At 39.7% G+C, this 21,135-nt stretch overlaps 1 protein-coding gene and 1 long non-coding RNA gene across 10 annotated transcripts in view; one reads left to right on the top strand and one right to left on the bottom strand.

Annotated features, from left to right (window-relative positions):
• The first annotated feature begins 16 nt into the window (after window positions 1-16).
• Window positions 17-14,165, top strand: LOC140899661 (uncharacterized). Its single transcript, XR_012155418.1, has 4 exons — window positions 17-468; window positions 3,634-3,812; window positions 7,784-7,906; window positions 12,943-14,165. It is a non-coding gene; the product is annotated as an uncharacterized lncRNA (long non-coding RNA).
• The window catches only part of RAD51C (RAD51 paralog C), a 30,132-nt gene continuing 12,015 nt past the window's right edge, over window positions 3,019-21,135 (bottom strand). For 3 of the 9 annotated variants that reach the window (XM_073315509.1, XM_073315514.1, XM_073315511.1), the window contains 3 exons: window positions 20,259-20,319; window positions 17,053-17,113; window positions 13,477-13,806 (listed from right to left, as the gene is read on the bottom strand). In XM_073315509.1, coding sequence (XP_073171610.1) covers window positions 13,702-13,806; window positions 17,053-17,113; window positions 20,259-20,319 — 227 coding nt within the window. In that variant the 3' untranslated portion in view covers window positions 13,477-13,701. Of the gene's footprint in view, window positions 4,620-13,476; window positions 13,807-17,052; window positions 17,114-20,258; window positions 20,320-21,135 lie in introns of those variants that run through there. The other 6 variants (XM_073315510.1, XM_073315513.1, XM_073315512.1 and 3 more) reach the window with 6 other exon arrangements.

The following is a 21,135-nucleotide window of genomic DNA, read 5'->3' as shown; positions in this document are numbered from 1 at the left end:
GCGCTCCTGAGCCGGCCCCGCGGGACCGCGCACGCTGCGGGGGCGGGGTGGGCAGCGGAGGGGGAGTCGAGGCTCGCGCGCCGCGCGGGAAAAGGAGCTGGCGTCGAGGGAGCTGACGGGGAAAGCGCCACACCGAGGGGGGGGGAGAGAGACAGACAGGGCATGGGAGAGCACGGACGTAGAGAGAGCGAGGCTGTCGAAAGAGGAGCAGAGAGGGAAGAGCGGAAGCTGGTCTCTCCAGTGAAAAAAAGGGAAGGGGAGTAGGCAGAGAGATGGATGGATGGACGGACAGACAACAAGCTCCCCACAAGCGCTGAGAGAGTCCTAGAGAGAGGGGTGGATGCTCAGTCATGCCCATGCTGCCAGCCAGGCCGGCCGGGGAGCTCCCACTTTCTCTCTCTCTACCACCCTGGCACCAACGCTGCAAACAGATAGATGAGAGACAGACTCTGCTGGTATATTGAAGTGGTAAGTGCTCAGAGGTTTTTCCTAGCCCTGGCCGCAGGGCTGTGTGTGGGCAATGGGGGCCCAGCAGTAGGACACCTGAAAAGAACCAGCTTAAAGCGGGGTGGGTGGGGGTGTGTGTGTGTGTGTGAGAGACTCATACCTCACTGTCCTTGGGAGCAGCCTGTTTTCTCTCTCTGTGTTTTTGGGTTCCTGGTGTGTTATGATTCTGAGAAATAAAATAGTGTTCTGTTGCAACCTTCCATTAAGAGTATTTTTGTTTTTTAATCTAACTTCTCTGTGTGTGTGCTGTGAACATAACAGAGACAAGCAAATTTATCACAGTAGTCTTTATTATAACTTCAACAGAAACTAGAGAAATTCCTACTGTGTAATCGGTTTTGGAATTTCTTATATGTCCATCATCATATATTCTAGTATCTTAGAGGTTACTGCACTAGTCTTTCACTTCTAGGAGATCAAGACAGTAAACAAAATTCTGTAAACAGCAAAGCGCAACCCAGCTTTAATTTTTCTGTAATTAAAGGTGTAATTATCCACATGAGCATACAATATTTTTTGCTATGTTCAGTCTCAAAGTTTTTCAAGTCAAAATTAATTAGCATGGTGGAAACATCAAATTAATAGCCATTGGAAAGGCATTACAAAAGAAAATGACTCATCTGGAATCAGTCAACTGTTGCATATGGAGCCAGACTACTGCAGAGTCAGAAGTTGTCTGATTTATGGGCCTAGTTTCTGCACCTGATCTAAAGCCCATTGAAGTCAATGGAAAGAGACCAATTAATTTAAATGAGAATTAGATCCAGCCTTCTGTGGAATAAAGGAACGTGGAAGTTTATGGAAACAGTCACCAAATTTCAGGCCTCACATTGGAATGAGTGATTTCAGGCAATCACGTTTTCATCTTCTGAAGTATGATTTGACCATTGTTGTAGTTCTGATACTATTTTCAAGATTGAAGTGATATATGAATTATGCTTTCACATTAGATGGTTTGGATAATGGGAATTCACAGTGGTCAAAGATGTCACATAGAATATATCACAGAGGTAGGCGTGTTAGTCTGTTTCCACAAAAACAATGAGGAGTCCGGTGGCACCTTAAAGACTAACCGATTTATTTGGGCATAAGCTTTTGTGGGTAAAAAACCCTACTTCTTCAGATGCATGGAGTGAAAATTACAGATGCAGGCATGAATACACTGACACATGAAGAGAAGGGAGTTACCTTACAAGTGGAGAACCAGTGTTAACAAGGCCAATTCAGTCAGGGTGGACATGGTCCACTCCCAGTAATTGATGAGGGAGTGTCATCCACCCTGACTGAATTGGCCTTGTTAACACTGGTTCTCCACTTGTAAGGTAACTCCCTTCTCTTCATGTGTTAGTGTATTCATGCCTGCATCTGTAATTTTCACTCCATGCATCTGAAGAAGTAGGGTTTTTTTACCCACGAAAGCTTATGCCCAAATAAATCGTTTAGTCTTTAAGGTGCCACCAGACTCCACATAGAATATAACTTCTTAAAAGTTGGTGAAAGCTGATAAATTACTGGAGTCTAATAAATATCCTTCATTTATGAAAAGCATGTTGATTTGTTTTGTTCATTGCTGCTAAGCAAACCAGAGCTATCCGGTCTCTAAACATCCACAATGTGCAGGTATAATTGTCACAGAGATTAAAAATATCCTGTTATCCCTAACATCATATGTACCTTGTAGAATTACAAATTACAGGCCTAATATTAAAAAATATTCTAAATTTTAATTGGTTATAATAAGGACAATAGCTTGCAGAACTTACTGCACCAGTACCCTAGCAATTATCATTGAATCTCAAAAAGAAAAGGAGTACTTGTGGCACCTTAGAGACTAACAAATTTATTTGAGCATAAGGTTTCGTGAGCTACAGCTCACTTCAGGTGCTGCAGTAAATCTGACTCCTGTTCTGGGGAATATTATTCCACGGCCCAAACTAATGTTATGATATCTCTGACAACCTTATTGCTTAATCATGTGGCAAATTTGTATGTGAAAACCACAGATGTAAAAAAGCAAAATGTGTTTTTCATTTTTCACAGCCAAAAATCACTAAAGTGATATATGAATTATACATAGATGTAGCTGATACATTCCTCCCCCCCCCCCCCCCCAGTATTTTCAATATATCACTTACATCCTTTCTAATTTATAATGTATTTCTATAGGTCTGTCAGGCAAGGTTTGAAGAGCCAAATAATAATAATTCTGCTTTCGCTAATGACAGTCCACAGCTGCAGTTGATTTTTTTTTTAAGTCCATGTGTGTACAGTACTGCAACATCAGTGAAAGATTTAAAGGCCTGAAGACAATATAAGTATATAAAAATGGGCTGCAAGTGAGCCACTGATCATTGGTTATAGTTCACTGGTAAATCATGGGGTATTATACAAAATACACAATTCTAAAAATTACCATTACACTAATACTATTAAGAAAGCACTTCATATTTCAACAAGCTGTCTGATCATCTTCATATGACATTACAAAACAGCAATTAAGACTTGCCAAGGAAGGTTTAAACAAAAATTTATTTTGACTCTTGCTTCATTTTGTCTTAACTCCTTAAAAAAAAAAATGCATTTCTTAGTCTATGTTAACAGCATATGAAAATATTTGAGAATAGCAGTTCTGTTTCATATTATGTTAAAGTTGCCAGATGTCTGTGAATCACCTTGGCAGTCCCCATGTATTTTCCATCATATGTATAATTGCAAAGGACACTAATTTAAATTAAATAGCATATAACTTTGTACTTGGGATACTTGGTTAGATTTTGGTACTACATATCACGTTAGCATTATTTTGTTTCTAGTATTAAATTAAGAGGTTATGGATCTAAGACAGGGTGACATTTGTTTCTGGGGGGGAAGATGAAGAACCATTCTCATTAACCTACAGTACAGACCATATGGTAATCGTGGGTAGTGTGGCTACATTAGGCAGCCAAGAGTCTGCCATTAATTCACAATAAGACACTGTGGGTGTGCAATTACCACCCAAAGTAGCTTGACTGTTATCTTGCTTCTGTCCCGAAAGGAGAATCCAAATAGTTTTCTGTCTTGTATAGGACTAATCTAGGTCACATGATTGGCTCCTACATTATGTTGTTTTTGTTTTGTTTCCAGCAACCCTGGGAGCTAAATTCTAGAGTGCTTTGATGAACTCCAGACTGCTGAATAACAGTATTATGAATGGTTCCTGTGCCCCAAGCATAGCTGAAGCAAATGGATTCACAAATCAAGGCAGTTTGGGGCAGACTACTTTGGATTGCAGCATATTGTCAAATAGAAGATGAGTTTTAAAGGTGACTGCCAAAAGAAAATCAAAGATGCTTGTGTGATTTTTGACTTCATCATGGTATATGAAAGGTTAGAAAGGTTTTGTTCCCAAAAATGGTTTTTATTTTAGCTTTAGAAATATAAAGAATGTCATGTTGTCCTTCCTAGTTTTGTTGGACAACTAGAGAACAGGAGTAGGAGTTTTCTCAGCTCATGAGTGAAGAAGGGAAGGGTATTGAGACTTCCACAAAGAAATATTTTCTACTACCTGTTTGTCAAGAATTTTCCTAATGTATTGAAGTGACATTACCAAAATTAAAAACAAGGACAAAAATTTCTGCTCCACTGTGTTTCTGCTCAGCATAGCAAAGAGAGAAAAGGTACCAGGGAGCCTGTTGTGGATCTGTCTCAGCCCCAGAGTAGGTAAGAGTTGTCAGAGTGCCCAAAGGACTATATTCCAAGAAGGGATAGCAGTAGCGCAGTGCGCTCCAGCCTCACCCTATCCTGACAGCTTCCTACCTCTTATGCTCAGGTAGAGAGGGTCGACAACTGTTCAGGAACTGGATGTGCCAGGCAAGCACCAGCTGAGAGCTACCCTATGCTGGGGGTATTCTCACCAGGCCAGATCCATTTGCTTTTTTTTTCTTCCAGAGCAGCACAAAGGGGCCAGAATTCATCAGAGAATCTACCCCAAGAAGTTTTAAATGGTCTGACTACAAATTTCTTGCCCCTCTAAATTGTTCGGGTTTCACTCTTTGTACATGTTATATTACAATCTTACTAGGAGTCCAATGGTTCATAGTGTCTTCCAGGAAAAACAGGGTAGGCAAGACCTGAAATGCAAATATAAAAAGCTATACAGAAAGGAAAAACATACAGCCTACCCCACTCCCCCAAAAAATCAACCCTCTACTTTTCAAGCTTTCTTTACTCAACATCTAGAAGCAATAAATAAATGGCACACACTTTTATCCTCTCTCGGTTACCTTTAAAGTGTACCTATTAAAGAAAAAATTCTTTTTAATATCTTCCTGCAGAGATGCTATCTAACCCCAAGGGCCTCCTTTACATAACACATTAGTTTTCTTTATGGCCTATGTGGAAAACAGTGTTAGTAAAACTGACATTTATAATCTGATACTTAAATATGCCACACACCTCATTAACTCTCTATCAATTTGCAGCCAAATGTTCAAAGCACGAAAACAAGAATGAAATTTCATGTCATAGGTAACATTTTTTAATATTACCCACATCCTAATCTCATGGTCAAATCCCCAATTGATTTCCTGAATAAAAAGCAGAAGTACAAGTGAACAGTGTAGCAGGATTTGAGCAGACCTTAGGGAGGTGACCTGAATTGTATGGAAGAGCATGATGAAATGCTTCTTTTTAACCATGAAAGAAACTTTAGTATATTGGCATGTAGAATCTACTTGGGAACATCAAGAAATATTTGGAGGTGTTTCAATATACTTATTGTGATGTGCTCCAATAGTGTGTCATCACAGAAAAGCGTAAAAACAAATTATTTTAACATGATCTTTTAAAAGTCTTTGCTACAAACAAGAAGGCATTTTGGAAGATAACTTTTGTGTCCATGATCAAATGGAGCCTGTCAAAGCAGGCATTACCAAAACTTTTGCACGTAGAATGTAATGTTCTCAGTTTTAAGTGACTACTGCTGTTGGGTTTGACCAGCTTAAGTTTACAACAGCACTGGGTACACATTTGTATCATGAGAATATATTGCATTACACTCTGTAATATACTGTTGAAAGATACTACTGTCCTTGTACTGCATTATTTGTGCATCTTGCAAGCATGAGATGAAAGACAGTGATTCAAAACTGACTTCCACTTTTTCACAAAAATATACCACTATGGTATAATAAATGTCTCTGAAAGGAGTGACGCATAAGACATAAATGTTCTATATTCTTATGTCTCTCAAAATCCAATAAGCCAATTAAAATCATTATAGTTTGAGGAGTAATTGGATCCAAACAAGTGCAGCAACAAAGTGAACCAAGTTAATACAGTGAGAAGGACTCTGTTAACAAGCAACATCAAGCTCCAATTAATTTTTTAGGTTCAGTCTCCAATAACCTACAACTACAACATTTTTCAAGTGACAAGTCTCTGAACACTGAATCCAGAATTTTCTAGGTCTTAAAGACACAGTAATCTAAGTCACTACTGTCCTTATACCACAGTAAGTATTGTATTGGCACATTCCTAAGGATCTGTGTCTATAACTTTGTTCCTTTTCTCCCAGGCCAAGTCTGTTCTTAAGGATTCAAGTCCATAGATGATGCTCAAATACCTAGCTGCATTCCAAAACGAGGGGTTTCTAACCTCCCATTCCTTCTCATCCTGTAGAGGCATTACGCAAAACATTCAGCTTATTTTTGAATAGCAGAAGTGAGAAAAAGTCCATTTGTTACTGAGGCCAGGTTTACACTCAAAAGTTAAATTGACCAGCTATGTTGCCTACATGAGCAATGTAGTTAAGATGATCCAACCCTCAGTGTAGATGGCACTAGGTTAACAGAAGAACCCTTGTGTCAGTCAAGGTACTGCCTCTCGGGGAGGTGAATTAACTAGGGCAATGGGAGAACTCCTCCCATTGCTGTAACGAGTGGCTATGCTGAGGTGCTACAACTGTGCCGCTGTAGCATTTTAAGTGTAGATATAGCCCTACTTAGATTTGAAAAAATAGAGAGGGATGCACAGGAGGGAGAATGAATGAAAAGCAGCACCCCAAAAGGCCTCCCCCTGGAAACTAGTTGCTAACAGAACAAGAAAATCCAGAGTAGCAGAGTCAAATGTGTTGTGGTGTTTCCTTTTAAGCTAAGGTAAATATGTTTATGCCAGAAAATCATCTGTGATTGAAGTGTGGTTGCAGATAAGTGCCAAAGGGATGGTTTCAGTCTCTTGGAAACACTCATGACCACACAATGGGTTGTGTGTGCTGGATGCTGTCAAGGCCTGCGATCATACAACACACACAAGTATACTAGAATCTAGTAAGTTCCCTCTGAGGCTGATCCACTTCACTAATCAGTCACTCATAAGAGTATCCGTTTTCTCCCCTCTGCTAAATGGAGATGAGTGGAGCAGAGCTCTGGGCTATCAGCAAACAACAAGGCTTACTGACAGCATTGCTGTGCTAGGCCCTGCCTTCATACTTTTCCTTTCTATAGCACCTGTCATTTGAGGGATAAAGTAGTAGTATTTTAATCACTAAGAGTGAAATTCACCCCAGTGCAGAGGATCCAGTTTCATCCTAAGGTAAGAGAGAGGTTAAGGGTCAGATTGTTAAAGGTGTTTAGACACCTAAAGATGCAGATAGGTGCCTGGTGGGATTTTCAAGAGTGACTTCTGTGGGAGCGAGGTGCCAAGATGCTTTTGAAAATTTCACTGGGCACCTCTCTACATAGGAGCATATCTTTAAATACAGAAATGTATAAAATGAGTGACTGCGTTGGAGAGATTAATACAACCTGCTGTGTAATGTGTTCCAAATCTTTTACCATGCAAATGTAAGATGAGGCCTGTGGTGGTGTAAAGGTTGTAACTTACTGTTATAATCTCATATTGACATGCAATATTTTATAAGAGGCACCATTTGCATGTAAAAAACCAACTTGTTCTTTTATCCAGAAAGATTTGAAGCTATTTTTTTAAAAATTATTTTGAGAAACACTGAGCAAATGTATTTGGTACTTTTGCTGGTAAAACTCCAGTGACTGATTGATTTGGGGGGTTTAAAATTAATGTGAGATACCATACTAAACTAAAATTTCAACAGCATAACTGCAAAGAAGCTGCATGGGAAGTGCCAAGACCTAATAAGAGCCATTTCATCACCTCTGCATAGTTTCCTTTCTTTCTTATATGAACTATTATATTAAAACTTTATTTTTTAAACATGTCCTTGCTTTCTGACTGGTTGAAACCAAATTGTGATTTCTGTAATTTTACACTTATCCAGTTCCCATTGAAGTCAATGGCAAAACTCTCACAGACTTCATTGAACATAGAAACTGGGCCTTAATAAAATGTACGGCAGGCAAGAATCAGCTATAAAATATTGCTTGGAAAACAGTGCCCTCAGGTAAGACGTAATATATTGTCCTGTTGAAAGTACAGTAATCTTTCCAGTATGATAAAACATTTCTACTCCTTGTACAGTAATTTTCATCTCTTGCTCTTAGCACTGATCACTATTAGTATAATTTCTACATGACTATGTAGACTAGTATTTCTATAATACAGTAGCACAGATGTTAATAAAAATATTTCTTGCTTGCAGAAGACAAGTTTGTTGTTTGGTGCTTAATAGTGAATATATTTATGGATAAAATTCACTTAAGCCCCATTGCCTTAGGAAAAACATCATACCAACCCTCATTACCTCATAAAAAGTTATAAATATAATCACTGTAAATTAGGGCAGAATAATACTGTTTAATGTGTCTTTTTACCTAATTATGATCCTGAACACAGTATAAACAAAAAGAAAAGGAGTACTTGTGGCACCTTAGAGACTAACCCATTTATTTGAGCATGAGCTTTCGTGAGCTACAGCTCACTTCATCGGATGCATGCCGTGGAAACTGCAGCAGACTTTATTTATACACAGAGAATATGAAAAAATACCTCCTCCCACCCCACTGTCCTGCTGGTAATAGCTTATCTAAAGTGATCATCAGGTGCACTGATCACTTTAGATAAGCTATTACCAGCAGGACAGTGGGGTGGGAGGAGGTATTTTTTCATATTCTCTGTGTATAAATAAAGTCTGCTGCAGTTTCCACGGCATGCATCCGATGAAGTGAGCTGTAGCTCACGAAAGCTCATGCTCAAATAAATGGGTTAGTCTCTAAGGTGCCACAAGTACTCCTTTTCTTTTTGCGAATACAGATTAACACGGCTGTTACTCTGAAACCTGACAGTATAAACAGTCTACTAAAACCTTGGTCTCAGTGATTTCCCATTTCTATTTACACGTTTCATACCAAATAAAAAAGATGAGCTTAGGAGGAAAGGGGGAAGGATTTTCCCGTGGACAATCTATCAGTGAAATGTTTTACAATTCCATTCTAAACTTAGTCCTAAAAAAGTACATTAATTTTGTAAGTGTTGATAGTGACAAAAGTTAAAAACTAGTCAACTAACCACGATTATAAATGACTAATCTCATCGGACATGATTTTTTTTTTTTCCCCCAGCACCTCTCTCACTAAATGTCCACATGCTGTTTAGAGTCAAACTTTAACATCTCCCTAGGGATAACTTTGTTAACAGAGAGATCACCAAAAAGAGAAAGGTTTCAGAGTAACAGCCGTGTTAGTCTGTATTTGCAAAAGGAAAAGGAGTACTTGTGGCACCTTAGAGACTAATTGGTTAGTCTCTAAAGTGCCACAAGTACTCCTTTTCTTTTTGCAAAAAGAGAAAGTTCAGCTCAAACCTTCTCCCCTGGCCTGGCTGCCTGTTGGATTCCTCTGTCTTGATTGGTCAGCTGTCACCCTAGCTCATCAGTTTTTATAGCACCACTCCCACTTTCCTCATAGCTGTAGGGGGTAATAAGACACTTGACTTGGTGAGTCAGCACAGCAGAACCCACTTTCCAGCAGCATCACATTCTTATAGCATGAGAGCCAGAGAAAAGGACATTTTGGGATGAGAGGATTCAGCTGAGGAATGAGCGTCCAGAATCTGACCACCTGCAGGGCATGCTGCAAACTTTTTATAAAGCTTTCCAACCCTAACCAGCTTCCAGGATCCACTGCCAAAGGAAAAAATACTTTAAATTAACCAGTAAGTGAGCTGGTTTCACATTTTAGATTCCTCTTCTTCCCCCCTATCCCCCAACTGCCCTGGGGCACTGTATTTCAAATTTTGACCTCAGGAGGGACAGGATGAGCCCCAATAGGAGTTTTGCCATTGACCTAAATGGAGGCACATTTTGGTCTCATAACTTGAACCCTGACTCCACATCCACACTTATAGTCAAAACTATTCCACCCCCATGCATTTTAAGTTTATTCTTCTTGTAAGTTAATTGGTTTCTCAGTGCTTCTTAATGAAGAAAATGGTTTTCAAAGCAGAGAACATGGAGAGTCAGGAGGAAATAAATTGTTAATTTTCTCTTCTTAGAGTAAAGAATTTCAAAGCAGCATTCTGCTGCTAGATGAGGCACATCACAGACACCATTTTCTTATTGCCAAACCCTGTGGTAGAGACTGGAATTTTGTTGTGGTAACACACTAGCTCCTCACCCCATAGGCAAGTTTAATGTGGCAGGGCCAAACTGAATAATAGTAAACTCAGCCCCACCTTTACAGTTCCTGCATGAGAGATGACTAGCATTCAAGCAACAAACCAAACAAGCTGATGTTTGTTTTATTCAATGCTGCAAACTTGGCTACTTAGGATCTTAATTTGTGCGATCATAAAATTCTCCCATGCCACTTTTTTTAAAGCACACTGCTGCTTTGAAGTAATATACAAAGTGCAACAAAGGATTCCAGCCACACTCACGAGAAAACACCTTGCCATAAACAGAGAGTTCATGGGAGAGACACTGGGCAAATTTTTCTTACTTACACATGTATATCTGGAATAACTCAATGGACTCCAGCAGAGTTTCTGATGCAGATGCGTATTGAATCAGGCCCACTAAGTCTAGTTTTATCTCAGCCATTAAATCCTCTCTAGGGCTAGCTTATATTGGGCATTTTCACTAGTGTAGCTACAACAGCTTAAGTCATACACCAGTGTGGTTTTCTCCAAGAACCTGCCTCCTTCCTTCCCTAGGCCCCCCAAAAACCCAAAACAGCGGAAGCTACTCACAAGACCACATTGCCTTGAGGGGATGTTCTGATTTGTTAGCCACTAAATTATCACATCTGACACCTTCTAGAGCAATGCAAAAATCCATCAGTTATGAAAACAAAGATGTATTCCTTTAAGCTATCCTTATGTAATATGCACTTTCCGAAAAAATTAATCTGATTGACACCAGAAGCTATAATTTCTTGCATAAAGCTAATGTTCTGAACCCTTCTACACCAAATAGGTCTCCCTTGATATTTAGGCAACAAAACCATATCAAAATATTAGTGCAAATACATATACTTGTAAAATCAGAGGGAGTGTATTTAATGATTAGAGGAAGAGATTGGGAGTCAAGAGGCTTAAGTTCTATTCCCAGCTATGCTAGTTAAACTGTGAGACCTTAGACACTTTAATCTTTCTACATCTCAACTTTCCCATCTGAAAATGGGGATGATAATACTTCCATGACTCACCTAGGAGTTTAGCGAGACAAGGTGGGTGAGATAATCTTGTATTGGACCAACTTCAGTTGTGAGAGAGACTAGCTTTCAAGTTTACACAGAACTCTTCTCTAAGTCATGGAAATGTACTCAGTTTCACTCCTAAATACAAGGTGGAATACATTGTTTAGGAGTTGTAAGGCTTAATTAATATTTGTAAATGACTGAGATCTTTAGATGAAGAATGCTATGGATGATGTGATCCATTGGCTACCATACTGCATTAGGAGTTAGGATTCTATTCCCAACTCTGCAACTGATCTGTAGTATGACCTTGTGCAAGTTACTTTACCTCTCTGTGCTTCTGTTTCTCCTGGCATGCTTTGTCTGTCTTGTCTATTTAGATGGTAAGCTCTTCAGAGGAAGGACTATTCTATGTACAATGCCTAGCATAATTGAACCCTGGTCTCAGGTGAGGTCTCCAAGTGCTACTGTAATACTTGTAATAAAAATAAGTAATAAGCTGAATTTAGCATGAAATATGAGAGAGCTTTAAATACACCCCTTGAAGATGGAGAAATTGTTGCACACTTTAAGATAGAATAAGGTAAATTAACTGAAACAGAGGGTTTTCTTTTTCATAAGTATCCTTACAGAGTAGCAACCATCAGTATCTACATCAGTAGTAATCCACAGTACTTTTTAAAGTGTTGCTACAAGACCTTTAATCAATGCAGTTTTCCATGTGGCTAAGCAGGCATGCGCACTGTGTCAGACTCCCCCTTCTCTAGCACTGCAAGACGTAGGAAGCTATTATTCCCAAATGAAGCATTTGGTTGCTGACATCAGATGCGGTAGAATCCTTTTGTTTGCCTGTGTCTCCTGCATTGCAATGTTTGTCTGAATCACAAGCCCCGCCGTCTTTCTTCCTCTGCGACATAGCTCTCCCTGATTCATGGATTTTTAATTTTGACAATACTTGATTCTCATGATGGCACCTGAATATTTTTCCCTCAGTATTTTATTATGCAAATTACATCTAAATACTATAATGATCCAGAAATCACTGTCACTCTCTTTTTCAGCATTTTAAATAAAGGAGGTTTTGTGACTCACATTCAGCACTGAATTTTGTTTCAAAGCTAAGGCAATTTTAGGATGAATTACTAAATTAAACAGTATAGCTACTGTCTCCCACAACTTGAATCTCCTATTTAGGCTGCTGGCTAGGTTTCCCCAGTAATCATGTTAGCAAATTCTGTGCTTCAAGGGAGTCAGGTCATACATACAAAAGCAAATATTTACCACAAGGAGAGTATCTAAACCTTATATAATGCACCCAGATATTATGGTAATCAGCACCCCCATTTTCTTGCAATGATTAATATTTTGAATTGCCATGCAGTCATTCTAGGTTTATTTTCTGTGAGAGAGACCAAATCTTTGCTGCATTTTCAGTGGGTACATTTATATTCTTCCCTCTGGTTTAGATTTTGGAGTTGCTAGTACATTGCTGGCTTTTAAGAAAACCATCTCTCTTCTCTAAATTAAATTAGGACCACAAACAAAATATGCCCTAGTGATTAGGATCACCATACTAAATCCTTTATTAGAAGAAAGGTAGACCAGAGGCTGAAGACTATCCAGCCATGTAGATTAGACCTCAAATGTTTCCCATTCACCAAGATTGGGTCTTATCCAGTACAACAGTTCCTATGTCCTTCTGCTCCAGTATGTTCTGACCGTGGCCAGTAACAAATGCTTCAGCTGTTAGAAAGCTTTGATTGGTCTCCAACAGGGACATCACAGTAGTTAAGGGCTAAAGCCCTGATTTAGTACAGCACTTAAACACATTCTTATCTTTAAGCAGGTGATTCAGTTCCATTGACTGAGGCCCTTATCCTACAGCTTGTTCCATATGGACAGACCACTACACGGAGCCCTACTGAACTTCAGCTGCACACAGAAGCGAATGCATGATCAAGACTTATGTCATCTGATGTACTGAATTGGATCCCATTGTTCCATGGAGCAAGTGTCTCTCTCTCTCGTGCTCAGACATACAAGTAACAGCAGCTATAATGACAGGTTTCAGAGTAACAGCCGTGTTAGTCTGTATTCGCAAAAAGAAAAGGAGTACTTGTGGCACCTTAGAGACTAACCAATTTATTTGAGCATGAGCTTTCGTGAGCTACAGCTCACTTCATCGGATGCATACCGTGGAAACTGCAGCAGACTTTATATATACACACAGAGAATATGAAAAAATACCTCCTCCCACCCCACTGTCCTGCTGGTAATAGCTTATCTAAAGTGATCATCAGGTGGGCCATTTCCAGCACAAATCCAGGTTCTCTCACCCTTCCCCCCCCCCTTCTTCAACTAAAGAAGCTGAAGTCCCTGGTTGTAGAAAACATTTATTAGTAAAGCCAAATTAGGTCATAAAAATAAACATTTTAATGGCACTGCCATTGTGCAAACTTGGATATTCTGAGTTTAATATTAAAGTAATTTGGGACACAGCAGTTTTGGTTAAAAACAGTCTCTCAGGCTCCCTTGGATGTTGGACCCATGTTTATAGTGCAGACATTTTCATATGTAACACCTTTGTTGAAGTTTATCCTTTGTATCACTGTTTGTCCCCTTCTATCCGTGGCCGTTTTCGAGGGTTAATTTCAACTTCTGCTGGGGTCTGGCTTGGAGGTGGAGGATGCACATCCCGGAAGCCATAAGGCTGTAAGATACAAACAAAACCAACAAAAACAGTGGACCTGACTGTGATCGCAATTACAGTGATGAGAATCAGGAGTAACTCAAACTTAATGGAGTGACACCGGTGCAACCCAACATCAGAATCAGGTCAGAAAAATGTAATTTATTTTAGAGAAGTTGTTTTAAAGTGTTCCTAATCCAGGCTAAGATCAGAATTATAAGAAAGTTCTTTCATCTACAGGCCAAGTAAAAGTAAAATGAGGAGAGAGAGCTTATAAAGGTATTTTCCTAGCCCCAATCAGGCCATCATTTTCCTTTTGTCACCTATCTCCACTATGGCTATGGAGCACTGCTACTTTGTAAATTAACTTACACTGCCTATTGAATGCCAAATCCTTTGGTTCTTACTCAAGCAAAACTCCCTCAGAAGTGAGACAAGCACTGAAGGATTCAGTGCTAGAATCACACTTGCACTCAAAAACGGGAACTTTTAAGCCCCAGGACAAAAGGTTTGTTTTTTTTAAATCTGAAAATTGCAACAAGACACTACATTACTACAAGAAAAACATGTCTGAATCTGTTTTATCAAATTGCTCTGATCATCACTGCAGGAACAAGAGCGCTCGTGACCAACAACTGTGATTTATGGGGCATGATGGGATGTACCTTATCTGCCAAAGCCCAAATGTGGGCCAGAATGTGGAAGTGACCAAAGACACACACAGGAAAAAAAATAGAGATCTTAGATTGAGGATTAATTGTTTAGCATCAATGGCATTTGCTTTAGGATTAGCTCATGGTTCAGAATTTCTGGATTTAAAAAGTTTACAACAAATAGAGATCCAGAAAGTGAATGTTATGTTAAGTGTGTGTCTATCAAAGGACGTTTCAGACACATGCATGTGAGGAAAAAGGATATTATACACTATGAAGTGGGAGCCCTTGATTTGGCTCTCTATCCTCCTGTCTCCAGACAGGACAATGCTATGCAGGAAGCATCTCACACTGACCTCTCCAGATAGTTAAGAGTCAGTGCTGACTCTCACACAGTTGTTCTCTTATGGAAGGATCATGACTACAGTGCAGGGCCTTGGAGAAGGAAAGGGTTTAATCAGGAGGAAATATTGCTGCCCGGATCCTGAATGTTCAGGGAGATGCAGAGAGGCAGAGAGCATTTCTGAAGAGTTGACATTTCCGGTTGGTGCAGTGTGAAAAATCACGTAGAATTACTATCAAGTATGTGACTTTTATAAAATCCCAGTGGGTCCTATGCACAAGACCAATTCAATCCATGAAACAAAGCCAGTGAAAAGGATTTCACTGAACTCCAATCTCTATAGTTCTCGTGTATTTCTAAATGTCTCATCACATACAGTTTGCTGGGGCTTTTTAAATTAAAAAAAAAAAAATTAAAAAGGAACAAATAATAAGAGATCCCACAAGGGCAGAACTTATACCATCCATCTACTATTTTAAGCATCTCATCTGTTCTTCTAAACTGTATAATGGAGAAACTTACAGTTTAGTGTTTCACTGCTGCTTGCATCTAATCTCTGCCATTTACCCTCAGCCCAAAGATTGACCTGTAGCCAAGAATTCATTTAATCTAACACACTAGACTCCTAGGTGAAGCATTCCACTAGTTATGTAAGCAGTGGCATGACAAAGTATGAAGTTCTTGGATACCTTGTGTGTGTGTTGAAGGTACTTGGCTTTCAGCCTCGTGCTTTTCAGTCAGAGAAGAGCTATCATTCTTGTATAGCTTCATGAAGTGTTCTAGTACTTTTAGACAGGGATAACGTGGCCCTGGTGAGTTATTCTTTAATTTATCTCTATTCTACAGGCAGGAGAATCACTAAGGATAGTTAACTTTATAAACCAGTTAAAAGGGAATGTCATCACCAGTCCTGGAGACCTGGAGCTCTTGTGTTCATAGAACTTAAACATTCATTGCCCACTCAGAATTATAGGTTGTGTGTCAGTCTCCCATTGCGAAGCTACAAAGTGACAAAATCTGGGAAAGTTAAGTGAAATTTCATGCTGAAATTCATAACACTTAGCATGCTTTACATGTTCAGCATTAAATAATGAATCCACAAAACCCCTGTGAGACAGATAAGTATTATCCCCATTTTACAAGTGGAAAAAGTGGGGGACAGAGGTGAACTGACTTGCCAATAACCTGGAGGGGTGTCATTGTCCAGATCAGAACCAGGAGTGCCTAGTTACTAGCCAGTGCCTCAGACCTCACCTTTTTGCCTGTCTGTTTACAGGCATGGAAGTGCCTATAACAGTGTTTCTCAACGACCAGTCTGTGGACCAGCACCGATCTCTGAGATCTCGCTCGCGCAATTTAAGGAAGCTGGTCCCTGGTATCGAAAAGGTTGAGAAACATTGCCCTATAAGACCAGCTTTTTGTATCTTGGTGCACATATGTTTGATCACATATTTTGCAGCATTGAATGTCTAACTACTAAGATGATATTTAAGAATAGGTACATAAGATGGCTACCATCAAACCTGAATTTAACGGAAGAAATAGATACAGAATTTATCACTCATGCAATTTATCTATCCTTTGAAGTCTATGCTGAAGAAGTTCAACAATTCTAAAGGACAACATCTGGATAATCTAAAATTTCAAACAATCTTTGATAACAGTGTACGCCAGAGAGCCACATTTTCAGATTGTATGGATGCGTATGGAGGGATGGAGTGGAATTGGTCTATTTTACAAAATAAATCTGACACGAAAAGGCACCTAGAAATATGACTAGAAGATTAAGATATGGTTTAAATGACTTTTTCTCCCAAGGTTTGTAAATGAAATGAACAAAAACTTTGATTTCTGTTCACTATGAAAACCTCAGATATTATGGACACCATTAAAAATCTGCAAGAAATGCCATGGGAACATGTTACCATGAGCACCTGTGACAAACAATTATTACATGTAGCTACCTAAATGACAACTGAAGAGATGAGTTTGGAATTCATTTAATCTGAACAGAACTGAGATATTATTACTTTGTACCTATATAGTGCTTTGGATCTGTACATCTTATAGCACTTCATAAAGGTGACTATTACAACATGTAATTTGTCACTCAGCATTGTATGAATGTGGCTACTTCCAGTATTGTTTTGAACACAATGTTCTAAAGGACCAAATTGCACCCTCAGAGCTGTATACACCCCTTCTGCAAGCTTCCTTTTGGATAAACCCCTCCTCCCATCTCTGAAGCCCCACCCCAAAATGAATACTAACTGTAATGTGGAAAGGTACAGTCGACTCCTTCTGACTCGGTGATTTGTACAATGTTGCCAACCTGGTCAAACAAAACAGGTTTTGTTAGCATTAGCAAATATACCCTGCTAAAAGATTTAGCAATGTTTCAAAGTGCAATATAAAGCAAGCTTTAGGCCTTTAGGACCAGATTTTCAAAAGAGCACCACATTCAACAGCTCCCATTTAGGTATCTAAATAAAACAACTATATTTTCAAAAGTTTCACCACTGTTCTCAATGGGAATTCTGGGTGCAAAGCACATTTTCTATTTAGACTGTGAACTCTTTAGGGTGGAGACCTTGCTTCCTTACTTATATGTACGTGAGGTGCTGTTGGCCCTATAGAGATAATAATGGAAATGTTTCACTTCAGAAAGACATTGAGTACAATTCTGCTCCACTCCATTAAGCAATAGATTTGGCTTTGAGAAACAGCTGAAAGACAGGTTTAACTGTATCTAGTATGTTCCAACAAGTTGGAAAACAAACAAGGAGTTTTATCCCAGATGTTTCTCAGGTTTATACATATAATGTAGAGGCTAGGACACTGGATTAGAACACAGGAGACATTTGTTCTATTCCTAGCCATACCACTGACCTACGCAACTTGGAGCATATCACTTACTCCTTCTGTGCCTTTTTCCCCTCCCACTCTTTGTCATTCTTGTCGATTTAGACTGTAAGCTCTCTACTGCAACTATCTCTGTACTGTATTAGTACAGTGCCTGGCACAATGGAACCCCAGTCGTGGCTGGGGCCACTATATAGTACTGTAATACCAAAAAATAACTAGAAAATATCTAAACAGCAAGAGATTTTGTCCCACCAGCCCTGGGAATGCATACCTCCCCAAAGCTTACACCCTCCCTTGAGAAACATAAGGAAAAAGTTCTCCCTTGCAACAATTTGTCACCTTCCACACTGCGATACCCTGCCAAGAATCCTGTTAATTATTTTTAGGTTTTTTTTCTCCCTTAGGTGCCATTCTATTAAAGAGCACGTAATTACAGCCTAAGGAAGAATGCCACTTCATATTAACTATATAGGGAATTCCTCAGAATATTTAAGTGTAGGCTGTACTTTACAAAATAGCCTAAATCTCAAGCAGCATAAGCCATGTTTTTATGACACTCAGTTGGAGTTCTGCTAGCTGCCTCTGAGTCAACTGGTTCTGTTCTCACAGCAACAAGCCCCACTGTAATTAAGCACTGAAATTTCCAGTGCTGGCAGGGTGGAAAGAGAGGCAGGTATCATGTTTAACCAAAGCATAATGGACAAGGCAGGAGTAACATGAGCTCTACAACAGCAGCTACAGAAACAAGGATAGCAAAGCCTACATGGATTGTTAGCTATATCTGGATCATTTACAGATACAGCAGAATTTGTTTATTGCAGTTTGTTGCATGTCTAAAATAGTCAACAGCACTCAAAACTGTAATGGCTTTGCAGGTCACTCATAAGGAGATGCATGCCACATATAAAGGCAAAGAAGAATGTTGTTCTATGCATACTGATCCCTTCTGCTTTCTTTATCTGCTAAATATATCACAGTCGTTCCAGTGGATTCATGAAGGAGGCAGGCCTCACAGTCAAAATGTCACTGCAAACTTTATTTTCAGTGAGTATTTATGATTAAGAACTTTTGTTCCATCAGGAGTCCACATGCTGATGCAGCTTCCCTCTTCCTAAGGGCTTTTTGGCTGATCAGGGATGTCAAGTTAACTCCAAAACAAACGGCCTGGTGTAATCACTCCATGTCTCTCACAAATGCAGGGAAAAAATTCACAGCTCTCTCTCCACAGTTTAAAAAAAAACATCAACAACAAAATCCCAACAGCTGGTCTAGTTTGTTCATTGTTTGCAGAGGATTAGGAAGTAGAAGGGAGGTTTCATGCTGCCAAAGTTATATCTACACACTGATATTATGTGCAAGACAAAGTCAAGTGAGCAGATAACAGAAGTGGTGGCGGTGGAAGTCACATTGCAGCAGACAGAAAGATAAAGTTGAACTGCTCCCTGGGGTTGGTGGTGGAAGTCATCCTCTTTGTTTTGAGCCCTGAAGGTTTCCCTTCAATTTCCCACCATCTGTCAGGAGGAGAGCTAAAGGAAGACCTTCAGAAAGGAAAGGGGTGCTTCAGTTCTTAGTAGGGAGATCCTGCTTTGGGAGGCAGAATGGTCCAATGGATGGGGCCAGGGAGTGGAAGGCAGAAGATCTTATTCTTAATTAGTTTTATTACTGTAATGCCTAGTCATGGACCAGAACGCCATTGTGCTAAGTCAATGGTTCTCAAACTGTGGGTCGGGACCCCAAAGTGGGTCACAAACCCGTTTTAATAGGGTCGCCAGGGCTGCCGTTAGATTTGCTTGGGCCCAGGGCCAAAGCCTGAACCCCACCACCCAGGGCTGAAGCCAAAGCCCAAGCCCCACTGCCCAGGCTTTGGCCCCCTCACCTGGGGCAGTGGGGCTTAGGTGGGCTCAGGCCTCAGTCCCCCATCTTGGGGTCATGGAGTAATTTTTGTTGTCAGAAGGGGGTCACAGTGCAATAAAGTTTGAGAACCCCTGTGCTAAGTGCTGTACACTGGCTTGCCCAAAGTCACACAAAACTTCTTTATGCATCAGTTTTCCCACCTGCAAAGTTTGTCCTGTTTTTTTTTTTTTTTTTTCCTTCTTCTAAATACAGGTACTCTACTCCCGCCAGCCTGGTGAGATCCCACCCTGCTGGCATCAAACACCACCACTATGCATTTCATAGAATATGGCATACCATGCGTGAGGTCAAAAGAGCTTAGAAGTGCAAGAACACTGTTCCCACCCCACTATCTTATTTAGTGAAGCTTTTTGAGGTCTATGGATGAAGAGAGCTGTAAATGCCAAGTACAGTCTTTTATTATCCATCAGTCTCCAAATTGCTCTTGAGGCTGATGTCACCAGACTGACATTTTGATGCTACATGACATCCTGTCAAAAACACAGTGTAGCGTTGCAGCATACTGATCACATGGGGAGGTAGGAGTTTGTCAGAAAGGTGACCACCCTACTGACGGCTGACCTAGAACCATTGTAGTACTCTTGGGCCCTACCAAACTCAGATTCCACTTGGCCACTCAGTTCAACCTGAAATAGATTCTCAAATATAAGATGCAGTAGGTACACTTGGTAAATTTACTAGCCTGTACTTTCACTTACCTCTGTTTGTTCTCCCAGTGGAAGATTAAACGGATGGTAGCAGCATGTCCCCAGCTTTCCCCTGAGACAAAAAAAAAAAAAAAATCCCACATGCTGCTTTATTGTTTCCTACAATGCATTAGCTTCAATAAATTTAACAGCAAATAAAAAAAAGTCTTTCCTCCACAAAGATGATTAAACACACAAACAAAAAGTGATCTGACTTAATACCCCCAGAAATAAGTGTATAAGGATCTCTTAATTATTTTACCAGTTTATGGGGTCAAGGAATAAAATCTACTCCCCTGGATTTTTGTGTGTGCTTTTAAGATTGAAGCAAAATCTTTATATTCAGAAAAAGGTTTTATATACATTTAGCAAGAAGACAGACACTTGTGATAGCATGAAAGTATGACTAAGAGGAGCTTTCCCATCTTTAGAGAAAAAGGTATAGTGGTTATATGGCAGCATCTAAGTTCAGGGCAGCTATAATCTGGCTCTCAATTCTATTTGTAAACACACAAACTTTGCTATTTTCCTCCCAAAATCTTGGATCATAAGAAGGGAATATTATGACCGTTAAAGTGTTTAAGGCTGTTATGCTAAATTCTCCATTTCTGAGACCCCTCTTCTGACTTATTCAAGGAGTAGAATGCTGAGAAACTTGAGAAATTGGGGCAATTGCCCCATTTCAAGGGAAGGTTTCAGAGTAACAGCCGTGTTAGTCTGTATTCGCAAAAAGAAAAGGAGGACTTGTGGCATCTTAGAGACTAACCAATTTATTTGAGCATAAGCTTTCGTGAGCTACAAGTACTCCTTTTCTTATTTCAAGGGAAGTAATCCCATTATTTCTGTTTACATCTGACCACAAGCTGAAATGTGAATCAATTTACAGATA

This window comes from Lepidochelys kempii, chromosome 17 (assembly GCF_965140265.1).
Source record: "Lepidochelys kempii isolate rLepKem1 chromosome 17, rLepKem1.hap2, whole genome shotgun sequence".
Taxonomy (NCBI): domain Eukaryota; kingdom Metazoa; phylum Chordata; order Testudines; family Cheloniidae; genus Lepidochelys; species Lepidochelys kempii.
Note: the sequence above shows the minus strand (reverse complement) of the source record. Positions and strands in the feature narration are given on the sequence as shown.